The sequence below is a fragment of the Penicillium canariense genome (genome assembly GCF_028826845.1).
Source record: "Penicillium canariense strain IBT 26290 chromosome Unknown utg000002l_segment0_segment0, whole genome shotgun sequence".
NCBI classification, from domain to species: Eukaryota; Fungi; Ascomycota; class Eurotiomycetes; order Eurotiales; family Aspergillaceae; genus Penicillium; species Penicillium canariense.
Window position 1 is genome coordinate 2,219,434 of NW_026622729.1, and position 13,633 is coordinate 2,233,066.

Below are 13,633 nucleotides of genomic sequence, written 5' to 3' on the forward strand. Positions count from 1 at the left end.
CGAGAGGAGGGGCAGCGATGGAGTGTGTGGCCCTGCTGCACCCTTTTATTTGAACTGGATTGCCCCCCCAATTGATGGATGTTGTCTTTCTAGCATACCTTTCGATCTTTGTGCGACCCTGACTTTCTCCTCTATCCTCTTTCTGCCTTCAACAACAATACATTACTCGAGATGTCGCCTCAACGATACGATCATGTTATCCAACTTCCCCAGACAGCTCCAGTCAACCCGACCCCACAATCGCAGCAAATCGCACAAGAATGGTTGAATAAATTAGAGAACATTTTCACGACCGGGGAATTCTCGCGTCTTGATGAGATCTTCAGCGAGGATTCGTGGTGGCGCGATATCATTGCGCTCCAATGGGACTTTCGCACCCTCCACGGCAGAAAGCGCATTGAGGAGTTCCTGCATCAAAATCGGCGGCATGGACCTCTGTCATCTTTCAGGCTTCAGGAGACTGGGCACTTTCAGCCAAAGTTTGAGATTGTGAAAAAAGACACTGGCTTTGCTTGGATTTCGTCGCTTTTCCACTTTGAGACTCCAATTGGCCGGGGATCAGGTGTTCTCCGACTGATTCAGGAAGAACCAGGATCTTGGAAAGCATTTTCCGTGTATACAACTCTTCAAGAGCTGAAGGGCTTTGAGGAACCGCTGGGTACAAAGCGCACATATGGCACATTGGACTCTATGCCTGGCGGCGTTGCAAAGGGAAATTGGCTCGAGCGGCGACAGCGACAATTGGACTTTGTGGAGGAACACCCGCAGGTGCTTATCATTGGAGCTGGTATGGATGCGAAATCAAGCGAGAAGTGAAATGTGAAGCTAACTTTTATTAGGTCAGTCCGGGCTGAACCTCGGTGCACGCTTGCAATCACTGGGTGTTTCGACGTTGATCATCGATAAGAACGACAGGGTTGGTGATAATTGGCGGAAGCGTTACAGGGTAAGATGCCAGACGTCTTGACTCCGATGGCTTCTGACTTATTCTTGTCTAGACCCTGGTGACGCACGATCCCGCTGAGTTCACTCACATGGCTTATCTTCCCTTCCCTAAGAACTGGCCTCAGTTCACACCGAAAGACAAATTAGGCGACTGGTTCGAGGCATATGCATCGCTTATGGAACTGAATGTTTGGACCAAAACTACCGTGTCGACTGCTAGCTATGAAGATAGCAAGGGCGAATGGATGGTGGAACTGGTGCGTGACGGAAAACAAAGGACAATTCGTCCTCATCATGTTGTCTTTTGTACTGGCCACGCTGGAGAGCCATTGATCCCTCATTTCCCAGGGCAACACGACTATCAGGGTACCGTTTATCATGGAAGTCAACATGAAGACGCGTCGAATTACGATGTCAAGGGCAAGAAGGTCCTTGTCGTCGGGACTGGCAACAGTGGGCACGATATTGCAGAGAACTTCTACCATAATGGGGCCGAAGTTACGATGCTTCAGCGAAGTGGAACATATGTCCTGACTCTGGACAAAGGCGTGTTTATCTTACATGAAGGCATGCATTGCGAGAACGGGTGAGTGAGCTAATTTTCTTGACGGTCAGCGGGTGCCTAAAGCCTTATTCAAGCACTCCCTCCATTTCGCCGCGTCACGCTGAACTAGTTGTCACTAACAAACTCATAGTCCACCTACAGAACAAAGCGACATCGTTGGTGAGAGCCTGCCATTTCCGGTACAGTTTGCTCTGAACATCGATATGACCAAGCGCATTGCGGAGGAAGAGAAAGAAACCATTGAAGGGCTTCAGCGTGCGGGATTCAAGATCGAGTGGGGAATTGATAATTCTGGAATTGCCAGACTCTACTACACTCGTGGAGGTGGCTACTACGTCGACGTCGGATGCAGCCAGCTCATTATTGATGGCAAAATCAAGATCCATCAAAGCCCGGGTGGCATCTCGGGCTTCAAATCTGATTCTGTGGTGCTAAAGGATGGAACCAGCCTTAAAGCAGATATTGTCGTCATGGCTACAGGGTATGACAACATGAAGACAACTGTGCAGAAAGTGATGGGTAGTAAAATTGCAGATCGCTGCAACGATGTGTGGGATCTGGACGAGGAAGGAGAGCTTAACGCGGTAAGTCTCATCACTTTTTGAACTCTTTAGACCGTGTGACGCTAATTTTGATGCCTCATACAGATGTGGCGACCAAGTGGCCACCCTAACTTTTGGTTCATGGGTGGCAATCTTGCAATTTGCCGTATTTATTCAAAGTATGTCGCTTTACAGATTAAGGCCGCAGAGGAAGGGCTGCGCCCACCTGCTATTCCGAACTAGAACCTGTTGCCCAACCTGAATGTGGCATCTGCGCCGCTATGATGATGATCTGCTTTATATCTTTTGCTAGACTGTGCATCTACGCCGTATTATTTGAGATTTGAACAATAAGAGAACACAAATTGCCTGACTCGTCCATTTGGATTGAGATAAAAAAGTATAGTAGTACTCAGAGTTCGACCCCCCCGAAAATATTGTTCTCACCCTTCAAGCCTTAACACCAATAATTCAAGCGAGTAAGGCTCGCCTCTGAACAATACCCACTCCCGGCGGTATCTTGGTTCTTGATTGAAAAGGCAACTCTACAGGCCTTGATACTTAATAACCGGAAGCCCAGTGGACGGTCATGAGAGTGTGCTGTGGTGTTATCTGGAAGGAATATTGCCCTCAGAGATGGCTACTAGCCTTGGAGGTGGAGCGACTACTTTTCTGGGTTTAGGGGCTTGTTATATTTGGTATCAGCAGTTAAGCAGAACTATCTAGAGAGATATAGGGTAGACTTTGAAGCGTTCACCAGCGCGAAACTGTGGTGGCGTAGGGTTTTACCTGGCTAGGCGTGCTTAAGGCGAGTTTCTACATGAATAGCCCATTTTACGTGGATCAGTTTCTCCACCTGAACAGGTTGGAAATCAGATTTTGAGCAGGTTTCTGTCTTGTCTTTTTAAAGGTGCCCATTATTTATGTCAAACTTACCTCAAATTGAACTCTTGACTCTATCCCTAAGAAGAGTCTACGTGTGTTTGAACTTGGACTTTCGTTAGTCCTTAAAATTTAATAGTCAGGAAAAGCCTCACGGCTTGTCATGTTCAAGGAATTTGATATTCGATGCAAGTTCAGGGGTTATGGCTGTGGTGAGAAAGTGTGCGACAGAAACAGACTGAGAATTGATGAGGAGAGGGGAGGGAGAAAAGGCAGAGCCCGAGGCCCGGCGGGCTAGTGGGCAAAACTAGGGGGGCGGGGCCACGAACTACGAAGCTAGTCCGGGGCAATATATAACCAGGCGTCCGCAACTTGTCTAACGTAGTCTCAACCATATCCCAATACCAAAAAATGCCATTCTCCAAGTTCGTTAAATGGTGCCGGGAGCATAGTAAGTCATTCCCCATATACGGGATAGCATGGCAAAATTCTTAGTACTAAAAAGCAGAAGCACTCATATCCAATCCCAATCACAAGAAATCCTTGGTCCCTCCACCGTCAATCAACCCCCAACTGCAAAGTCCATTATTCGCTCTTCCTTTCGAAATTCGGATCATCATCTACCGAATTCTTTTTGGAGACCGGTCCATACACTACGAGCGTGACTGGGTCGACGAGAAGAGAAAGAAATGGGTTGTTTATGCCTATGTGTGCTTTGCATCATCTGAAAGAGTGGATTGGGATCACTGTGCCGGCCATCAGAGGGGGGCCCCTAATGTGGCAAAAAATTGGGGGATGTTTTTGGATGTGACCCTTCTGTACTCCTGTTGGAGAGCGTGAGTTACAGAACACCACCTTTCGGATTTGAAAAAATAATAACAACAAAAATAGATATATAGAGAGCTTACCGATTCTCTACGGCAACGAGTTCCGATTTTCGAAGCGAAGAGAGCTCTGTACCACATTCCCAAATCAGGTTACCGCTCCAGGCATTTCCAGTATCCGCAGGCTTACTCTCTGGTGGACGCTAGGAAATGATATCCAGCCACATACATCTTTGCAAAACAAAGCAAAATACAATTTGCTGTGGAGTGCGCTACGGTCCAAATACACCGCGTTAACTCATATCCGCATATTCATCGACTCAGCGTACCTGGCGCCGATAAAAGACACGCCGAGAGGTATTTCTGGTGATACACAGGATGAGAAAAACCAGCTGTTTTTGTTTCAGAATGCGTGGCTCGAGGGATTAGAAGCCATGATTGAAGAGAACAAGGACTTGGAAGTGTTCGAGGTGCATTTCTACACTAAGATATATCGGATACTGAGGGAGAGGATAAAACCGTGGCTGAAAGAGAAGGAAGAGGAACGAAAGGCTAGCAATGGCGCTGTCAGGTATAAAGCGTACAAGTGCCGGAGTACAGCTATCAAATGGCAAGGTTGCCCAGGCGGGTCATATGAGGGAGTCGGGACGGACATCTCGGACGGGAGCTCGCACATAGGCATTGAAGACGCCAAATCCAGAACTACGGAGTTCTGGATGAAAAAACCAAGAGAATTCAAGAATCGGAAATGATGTTTTTGCGGTCAAGTATTTCGCCTGTGATATATTCCAGCTTTGCGACGAGATGGCATTGGTTGTAGAGCTCCTACGTTGCCTTGGCCACGGTGGGGGTATCTAAGATGCTGATGTTGGAGGACATTGTGGAGAGGAAGAGAAGTCAAAGAGGCAACGTTCTAGTTAGGGATACTTTAAAAAAGATGAACCTATATAGTAGAAATTTCCAGATTCATCTTCGCTTCCCGCCCATGGAAGGGCAAATTTAGATCTTCTTACTGTATGTCTCGCCAAGCTCAATTGTGTAACCGGAGTCGAACAGATAATCCGATGTTGTTGTTGACGTGATATTCTGGTTGGATGTGGGGACCCGACGGCCGCCCAAGTACCAGCACCCCTTCACATTTTGGTCTTAGAAGAAATGATTACGATCGGATGGCCTCGAGATAAAGCCCGCACTGTCGTCAATTAGAGTGACCCGAGTATGACACTCGAAAGCTTCAAACCGACGGTCTAGTAAAACATAGAGCATACCTCCGTCTCCTTTTGATTCTTCAGGGCGATCGGGGCCCACCACTGACGCCTGAGGCCGCCAGATGGACCCCCTAAAGAAGTATCTCCTGAGCTTCCAATTCGGCCCTCTCACACAACCACTCTATATAAGCGCCCAACGCCTCCGAATCCGCTCCTCCGAGCGCGACATTTACATCCATTGACCATACCAGCTATACCCACCCGTCACAATGGCCCCCCCCGCCTCCTTCACCCTCGACCTCTCCACGGTCCTCTGCCTCGCATTCTCGCTCTCGTTTATGCCAATCGCCTACCTCCTCAGCAAAGCCCTGATCCCCTCCACCCACACCCGCAATCGCGTCCTCTTCTTCTGGCACGCATATGACGCCCTGACCCACCTCTTCATCGAGGGCTCCTTCCTCTACGAGTGCTTCTTCAGTTACGCGTCTATTCCAACCGGCATCGCGAACGCAGGCCCGCACTTCCTCAACCGCGCGGATCGCATCTACGGCCCCGCGTACGGGTCCGGCCCCAGCGCGCGCCTGTGGCAGGAATACGCGAAGGCTGACCACCGCTGGGCGGGCGCGGACTTGACGGTCGTCTCGCTGGAACTGTTGACCGTGTTCGTGGGCGGCCCGGCAGCGATTTACGTGTGCTATCTACTGTGCCGGTCGTCGGATGAGCGTCTGAACGCTAAGGTGCGTGGTGGCGCGAAGGCGACGCTGTGGTTTGTTGCGACTGCGCTGGCGACCGCGGAGCTCTATGGTGGCTTCATGACCTTTGCGCCGGAATGGTTGACTGGTAGCGCGCAGCTGGCTACTGAGGATCCTGTGTATTTGTGGCTGTACCTGTTCTTCTTCAACACTCTTTGGGTGTTCATCCCGCTGTGGGTGTTGTGGGAGGCTGGTAAGGAGCTGCAGGCTGCTTTTGTCAGCCAGGAGCTGCAGGGTGCGGAGCAGAAGAAGAAATGAAGGTCGAGTTTGGGAGTTGAAAGATAATGTTGGAGGAAAGATATTGTACAAATGCACAGAGAGCTGGGAAGAGCTGGCGATACTTGGATTCCACTGGGTTGGAAGATTTACTGCGCCCGACTCGAGGATGAAGATTCGGGATGTCTGCTGCGCGGGTGATACACAAGACACTTCGTCACATAATATGGTGCTGGTTGAGCCAGGATCAACCCTGTTCATAACAATTAAGGTTGGGTAATTGAAATGGACGAAGGCAATGCTATAATATACTGTACACACACGCTGGAAGCAAAGAAAATAAAGCAGTCTGGTATTATCACCTCATGCAACTTATACTTATCCCTTCATACGTTCCTTGTCCCAGAACCAATGGTAAAAGCTTTTCCACTCAGCAGCCTCCTCCTCAACATAATCTCCGACCAATTCAGCAGTCTCGTTGATCTCATCATGAGCATGCGGGACTTTCAATCCAGAAGAAGCATCAATACCATGCCCTGCACTCCCACTCTTCGTGGCAGCCGCACCGGCAGCCACAGCACTCGAAGTCATATCAACAGCGACACCGCCAGAGTGATTCTTCAGCGCGTCATCGGCCGCTTCGCGCGCCCGCTCAACTAAGTCACGGGCACCCTCGCGCGCAATTTCACTATACTCTTCCGCCTGCTCACGGGCGCGCGCAAGAAGCTCATCAGGGGAAGGATACCGGCGCATCACTATCAGAAGAAGGTAGTAAGCCTTGACGATAGTTGCATAGACAGCATCCTTCGCCAGCATAGTAAACCCATGCGAGAAGAATCCCTTCAAGGCTTCCCCGGTAAACCGGCATACAAAGCCGGGACACCTTCAGTCCGATAGATTGTAGCTACAGCAGAGAAAATCTTCGGCGTTAGGGCAGCCAGAACTGCATTTGACCCCGAGCCTTGGGCGGCCGGTTTTTTGGCGTCCCCGAGTACCTGTGCCCGGGTCTTTGCCAGGGAGAACGGATACGTGATGGATGACGCCGTTGATTTGCTCAGAGCCGCCAAGAAAAACGTCACCGCAGGTGAGGGCCGCGCGCCTCGCGCGCGGGAGAAGGGCGTATTTCAGCACCTCATTCAGGAAGAAGGTGATCGACGGGTTCAGGGTCAAGATCAAGGACGCCGAGTATCCAGACCAAAAGCCTCCGAGACCCTTCTCAGCCCGAATTTGGCTCGCAATGTCTGCTGTCGACGCGTCCTTGCCCCCCTGCGCACCTTTCCGCGCTGCAGTCTGCTTGCGGGCGACGATGTTGGATAGCGGCGTGGTGAACAGCTTTGAGAAGGCACCGGCTACCATGCCGACCGCGAGCTCGTCCCATATCGGAAGGACGATGTTTTTGCTTTTCGCCTTGGCGGGCCCAACTCGTGCGACTATTCGCCGCTGTCGGATGGTGTTGTATGCGAGGAAGAAAAGGAACGAGTCAGCGACCGACTTCCAGGTGTCTTGCGCCAGGCCGGGGTAGAAGCCCACGAGGCCTTGCTGCTCGTAGATTTTTCGGGCTGCGTCGAGAATGTCGGTGTACTCGGATTCATCGTCGGATTCATCGTCGGATCCCTCTTTTGATTTATCCTTCTTTGCCTGCGTCTGGAGGCGGGCGACGATCACGTTCAGCGGGTAGACGATGACGTTGGAGATGGCTGAGCCAACGGCGCCGGCCACGGCGTTTCCAAGTACTGGCAAGGCTGGACCGCGGAGAGCAGCGGTCTTCCAGTCGTCTCTGGGGTCGCGGCTTTCCCAGCGGAAAGAGGGGTGGAAGGCATCCTGACGGTACAGGGTTCGTGTTAAGACGGATGGGTTGAAGGGCATTGCATTGGCTTCACTTACTAGCTGTGACTCATAGGATAATTTGAATTCAGCCATGATGAAGGTGGATAAGAGATGCACTCCGTCCTGCCCTGGCACAAATGAGACTCGTGGGGTGAGGTACAATGTCAAGTGTGTTACCAAGGCGGTCTTCTCGGTGGGCTATACATCAGCCAGAAGATCTGATACGCGGTATCTCACATCACCATCGATGAGAGAGGTGTATGAAAAGGGGGCCTGTCGACGTTCGAGAGAAAACAGGATGTTGGGCTTATCTGAACGTGAAGAGCACCACTCCATGGCCGAGGTTCACGGCCTGCGGAGATCGATTACATCATGCCGATCATGTGGTCTGCGTAGGGATGGGTGGATTAGATACGCAGGTGGTGCCACAATTGCCCCATAGTGACTCCACGCTCCACGCTAACAATTTACACAATTACAAGGCACTTGTGGTCGACTGACAGCAATCATTCCATTGAGACCCCGACAGGGCCAATGTAAAGCCTAGTCAGCAGCTACCTAAAAGAGAAACTCCCAATGAAGGACCTATTCCGATATTCGCATAAAAAGCCTTCAAACCCCATATCCTCCGAACCCCACCGGCATAATGGGTAAAATCCCCATCAAAGCCAACCAAATCAAGTGTAAAAAGACGCAAAAAGAAAAATGAAACCATCACACCGTAGCGCGTTAAATGAGATCTCAGCAGAGGGGGATGTGGCAGGAGAGCCGCCAGCGTAATCACCGCAGAGCAAGCACATCGTAGAAACGACGCATTTAGCCGCCGAAACCGTACAGGGTGCGGCCCTGGCGCTTGAGTGCGTAGACGACGTCGAGCGAGGTGACGGTCTTACGCTTAGCGTGCTCAGTGTAGGTGACGGCGTCACGGATGACGGACTCGAGGAAAGACTTGAGGACACCGCGGGTCTCCTCGTAGATCATGGCGGAGATACGCTTGACACCGCCACGGCGAGCAAGACGGCGGATAGCGGGCTTGGTGATACCCTGGATGTTGTCACGCAAAATCTTGCGGTGACGCTTGGCGCCGCCCTTGCCGAGACCCTTGCCGCCCTTGCCACCTATTAAGAGGGTTAGTAATGTATTCCGGTGGAGTACATATAGATGCAGGCTGGTGAGATAGAGGAAGAATAGCGACAGCGAGGTGCTGTGGAGAGGTTAAGGTGGTGAGGCCCTCTCCCAGTTGGGTAAGGCGAGATACGGATTGATGCCTTGGTGCCTGGGACAGACGGCAGAGCGACCAGATCACGTGCCGCCAGGGGCATCACCACCTCTAATCTCATCACAGCGCCCGCGATGCCAATATGCATCACCGCATCAAAACAAATAAATAAAGTATATACTCACGTCCAGACATGATGAGTTTAACGGGAGGGTTGATAAATTAGATAAATTAGATAGGAGATCGATGGAAAAGAAGTGTGGTGGACAGCCGCTTGAATCAAGGCGGTCGAGACGCGTCAGGAGATGTGGGCGATGAAGGAAGAGAAAAAAAAAGAGGGAAGCGAGTAAACCAGTCAGCGGCCGGGCGGGGGGAGGACTTAAATACGTGCCACCAGCTGACTACGCGTGATTTTCGGGGGGAGCGGGTTTGGGTGGGTGGTTAGGTAAGCCAGTGGTTTTACATTCTGCAATGCGGCGGTGATTGGCAGGCGGCGAGGGAGGAAAAAGGGCGTTATGAAGGGCAGGTTTCGAGCGTGTCTTGTTGGGCTGGGGGCTGCCCGCATTTTCCACGCGGGCGGATTAGAGCGGTGCGGGTCAGGTCACGTGATGATAGCGCTGATAGCGGGAGGGGTGGTTTTGCCACCGCCAGGAATGGGATCTATGAGTTATACATTCTACGCCGGGTAGATAGATCATTTCACGAGGATGGGTATCCTCTGCATCGCAAAGCTTCCTTCCATCCGCCGAGTTTCTGTGGAATTTACTCTCGTTGGATCATTCTCCAGGAGTTACACTTACAGGTACCCTAGAGCACACCTACCCCGTACGGCCTACGTAGGAATGATCATTTCTACAAGAACAGAGGAAACAGTGCCATGGCTTAATATCGCATTCATTCGTGATCCTTATTGTCAAGTCTCCGTCACCGCATCACAGCGAACGAATCTCGACCGCGAACATCTTATTTCTCATGCCAATCCATCACAACTTGCATCATCTCCAGATGATTTCTTGGGAACAGAACTCGAGAGAAAAATCAAAGAAAACACCACAGACGAAAAAAGCGAAACAACGCCGGAACACCATGCAGGCAAGGAAACCAAGAATAAAGCCAATGAGCATAAATGCATGCAAGAGCGGAGGCGAGCCCAGCGAACTAAAAAGTAGACTTTTTGGGGAAAATAGTAGGTCCGCCAAGAGGCAGGATAAAGAATCGAAAATGCCTCAAGGTGGTTTGATTTGGGTTGGTTGGGAGTCGCGGTAAAGGGGAAAACAGGCAGAATATCGTATCGTCATCATGCATAAAAAACAAATAGGGTGTGGAAAAGCTGGTAACAGAACCAGATAGTAAGTCGGGCTGGGAGGAGACGTGAGGATGACCGCATTGGTTAGAAAAGAAAACCCACGTCGATAATTTCTCCCGACGCGAGTCATGGCGACCGACGCAGCTGACGAGCAGGCGAATGGCTCCGCGGTTTATAATACATCGCAAGAACCAAATCCCCGTCGTCCGCTGCGGTCTGAGGCAGCCTTTATCGGTCATCGAGTGTGGAAAAGAGGAAATTCAACCCACGCAGGGGGCAAAAATCACTGAGCGCCCACCCAGGGCGCATATGCATAAGTGGCAACAGGCGGAATTGAAAACGAGTCGACCATCTCCGGAAAAGAAAAATCATATCCGCTTCAACGAAATCCGTCAACAAAATGCAAGCTTGGGATGTGGCAATCAGGGCTGCAGCAGGACTCCCGGGTGGTTATCAAGCTTTGGTGACTCACCCTCGGATAACCGGCGACGAATGAGGGTCTTTCAAGAATCCGTTCTGCAGTGTTTGATGTTGGTGATAGCGAAACGCCATCGAAGGCGATGCGCGCGGGGAGGTACGCGGACTCAGGGAAGCCGGCGACAATGATGCAGGACGAGATTCTGAACGAGAGGACTCCATCGTAACGGGATCACGAGGGGCTGGGGAGCGGGGGGAAAGGGGTGGGGAAGGAGCAGCGGTGTTGAAGTACTTCGACGCCCCCTCGCCGTTCAGGTTTAACGTAAAGTTCGGCTGCTTTTGGTTCGAACTTGTGGTGGGAGAGCCGTACTGTGAGTATGGGTTAGTGGGGCGTCCTCGATCAGAGACAGGCGGATAACTCACAAAACAGTATTTATCCACCAGCTCTTGGTACGACGAGGACTCGTGACATGGTTTGCTAGCCACCAGTGAGGAAGGTTTCGGATCCTCTGGTCGAGCAACATCTCTCACCGGAGAAGTCCGACCCGGTTTGTTCTCCAAGTCTTTCTCCCCCGGCTTGGCCTTTGATGCCACCGGGGCGTGGTCAGACCGAGCGTGCGCAGTCATGGTGGTCCGATCGACCGGAGGCTTGGTGCGCATAGCCGCAGTCAGCGATGCCCCGAAGTCATACCGATTACTGAATGCCTGCGGATGTGGCTTCTCGCGGCGCTTTGGTGGGCCAACCGTGTCGATATCATTCGATGAGGTCCGGCTCAACGGCGGTCCGGAGGCCGCTGTGAAAGGGTTCGAAAATGGCACCTTCTTCTTCTCGCTCACGTCTGGGAAGTCGTCGAATGAGGGAGGCATGGAGAGTGGGCGATTGCCGGAGTGCGAGCCGGTGAAGGTTCGACTGCGAGGAAGAGCCGGGCGGTTGCCGCCAGAGGGCTTGTTCGAGGTTGACTTGGAGGCCTTGATGAAATCGACCTGGTAATTCATGCCGTTATTGTTGTCCCAGTACTCTTGGCTGCCAACGTTGTATCGAATGCAGACAAACATGGTCTTGCTTTCTAGGTTGGCCTGATCATCGAGCTTGATGTCGAAGGTGAATCGATCGTGGCCATCGTGAGCATGCTTGCGACGCACATCGTGACAAAACACGGCGCCCACTTCGGATACCGTCCTCCAATTATCCAACGTGAAGCGGGCAGTCACTTGCTTGTGGTACGCCAGGTTGGCGACAGCCACGGAACCAATCAAGTTCTTTTTGTCAGCTGATAGGAACAACCGTTCTAGGCGAACTGCATGAGTGGCATGATGTGGCGCCTCCTTGGGGAAGTTCGAGAGCCGCAGTTCCCACTCCCATGACGATATGTTTTTGTCTGCGTCGTAACCGAACGGAAACTCGCCATCGGCATCATGGTTGTCGACAGGAGATGTTTCGGCACTCACGGCCAAGGGTCGGTCGAGCTGCAAGAAATGCCGGATGTGTTCCAGTTGAGAGTCAAAATGGACTGCCTTGGCGTAAACCGGAGTACCTGGCATGCTCGATGGTCGCCGGCGAGCTGTGGCGGGTCGGAGGGCTGGTCGAACTAATTCACCAGACTTCTTTCTCACCATCGAGGGCTTGGGCGTGGGCTCGGAATCGCTGTCATCCGGCGAGCTAGTCAATGCCTCCTCCTTCAAATCAATTGCTGTTTCAGTAGATGACCGCGAGTGGGCAATCTTGCGAGATTCTTTAGACAGCCGCAAGTAATTAGGCTTGGGCAGGGGGGTAGATGATCGTAGGCTCGACGAGGATTGAGCCTCTGTTCCCTGCACATCGGCTGGGCCCATTCTCTCTCTCTCTGGTGAGCTGTCCTTTCGCTGTTCAATCGACCGCACGGCAGCCTCCAGTTCCTCAAGCTCGATACCTTTCTTCTGATATGGCGACTCCTCATCACTGGAGTTGGGGGCTGATTCTGGGGGCGAGATTACCGCCCCCGGAGGAATTGCTGCATTGCTTACTGGAGGCGGAGACTGGCGGAGACTGGCATGTGGGTCGATGATGGGAGAGGTGCGAGATGGTGGGTCTGAGGAGGAAAGCACGGTCGATTTAGAGATGGACGGACTCCTCCGGTGCCGGCGGACGTATGAAGTCGAGGAGTAAGATCGGGAGTTTTGCAATCGGTACGATGCCGACCGAGCCAGGCCAGGCCGTTCAGGGTTGGTGTTGGAGGGAAGATTGGTGTATTCAATGTGCTGCGCGGCGAGCAACGACTTCAGCGGCGCAGTGTATGGCATCCGGCCGACTTATATGTCTCAACCCAAGAAGGAGTGGGGATGGAAAGTGAGCAAAGAACAGGCAACGAAGTGCTCAAGAGTTCAGTGCAGGCACAATCAGGTCCTAGAGAGAGTCCCGTCAGTTCTCGATCCCTTTGATTGTAGGTACTGTTGCGATATAGACACGGAGGGTTGTGTGAGAAACCAACAGGCAGACAGGCGGAGACGGCATCACCAGACATTAGCCAGAATCACGATGACCAGGGGGGGGAGAGGTAGAACTCGTTTCTGGTTCTGTCGCAGGATAGATGCAGATGGTGGTACCAGATGGATGGCAAGAGGAAGGCGCGGACCAGTGGGTGCAATGGTCAAATGTATCACAGCACGAGTGACACCGGAGGCAGCGAAGAGGCTAGTCGAGAAGACAATGGGCTGGGGGGGAGGGGAAGTGGACAGGAGACAGAATGATCGAGGGTGAATGGCGAGTGGTGAAGTGTGAAATTGAAGGTGGGAGGGCAGTGAAGAGGAAATGAGAGCTTATCAAGCCTACCGTTTGAAGTACATCCAGCAGTCGCGGGTGGGGGGTGTGGCGATATGGCGAGATGGCGCTGCTATCAAGGTGGGCCGATCGCAAAGGCACGATCGCCAATGGAAATAACAGAGAAACGGGA

At 52.0% G+C, this 13,633-nt stretch overlaps 6 protein-coding genes across 6 annotated transcripts; 3 read left to right on the forward strand and 3 right to left on the reverse strand.

The window, feature by feature from the left end:
- Positions 1-171: 171 nt before the first annotated feature.
- N7482_004007 (putative flavin-binding monooxygenase) lies at positions 172-2,295 on the forward strand (the record flags this gene model as incomplete). The annotated part of the gene is made up of 5 exons (XM_056686132.1): positions 172-787; positions 840-946; positions 999-1,531; positions 1,641-2,094; positions 2,158-2,295. 5 exons carry the CDS (start codon positions 172-174, stop codon positions 2,293-2,295), a joined length of 1,848 nt encoding a protein of 615 aa, XP_056544874.1.
- A 1,050-nt stretch (positions 2,296-3,345) lies between these two features.
- On the forward strand, positions 3,346-4,510 carry N7482_004008 (uncharacterized protein; the record flags this gene model as incomplete). Its single annotated transcript, XM_056686133.1, has 3 exons — positions 3,346-3,385; positions 3,440-3,770; positions 3,826-4,510. The coding sequence occupies 3 exons, from the start codon at positions 3,346-3,348 to the stop codon at positions 4,508-4,510; spliced, it is 1,056 nt and encodes a 351-aa protein (XP_056544875.1).
- Positions 4,511-5,235: 725 nt separating this feature from the next.
- On the forward strand, positions 5,236-5,976 carry N7482_004009 (EXPERA domain-containing protein; the record flags this gene model as incomplete). The annotated part of the gene is made up of 1 exon (XM_056686134.1): positions 5,236-5,976. The coding sequence occupies one exon, from the start codon at positions 5,236-5,238 to the stop codon at positions 5,974-5,976; it is 741 nt and encodes a 246-aa protein (XP_056544876.1).
- A 336-nt stretch (positions 5,977-6,312) lies between these two features.
- On the reverse strand, positions 6,313-7,854 carry N7482_004010 (putative mitochondrial carrier protein; the record flags this gene model as incomplete). The annotated part of the gene is made up of 2 exons (XM_056686135.1): positions 6,313-6,782; positions 6,930-7,854. The coding sequence occupies 2 exons, from the start codon at positions 7,852-7,854 to the stop codon at positions 6,313-6,315; spliced, it is 1,395 nt and encodes a 464-aa protein (XP_056544877.1).
- Positions 7,855-8,567: 713 nt separating this feature from the next.
- On the reverse strand, positions 8,568-9,198 carry N7482_004011 (histone H4). The gene is made up of 2 exons (XM_056686136.1): positions 9,166-9,198; positions 8,568-8,879 (listed from the first exon to the last, which is right to left on the reverse strand). The coding sequence occupies exons 1-2, from the start codon at positions 9,173-9,175 to the stop codon at positions 8,578-8,580; spliced, it is 312 nt and encodes a 103-aa protein (XP_056544878.1). The 5' UTR covers positions 9,176-9,198; the 3' UTR covers positions 8,568-8,577.
- Positions 9,199-10,754: 1,556 nt separating this feature from the next.
- N7482_004012 (protein phosphatase regulator GAC1) lies at positions 10,755-12,983 on the reverse strand (the record flags this gene model as incomplete). The annotated part of the gene is made up of 1 exon (XM_056686137.1): positions 10,755-12,983. The coding sequence occupies one exon, from the start codon at positions 12,981-12,983 to the stop codon at positions 10,755-10,757; it is 2,229 nt and encodes a 742-aa protein (XP_056544879.1).
- Between the last annotated feature and the right edge of the window lie 650 nt (positions 12,984-13,633).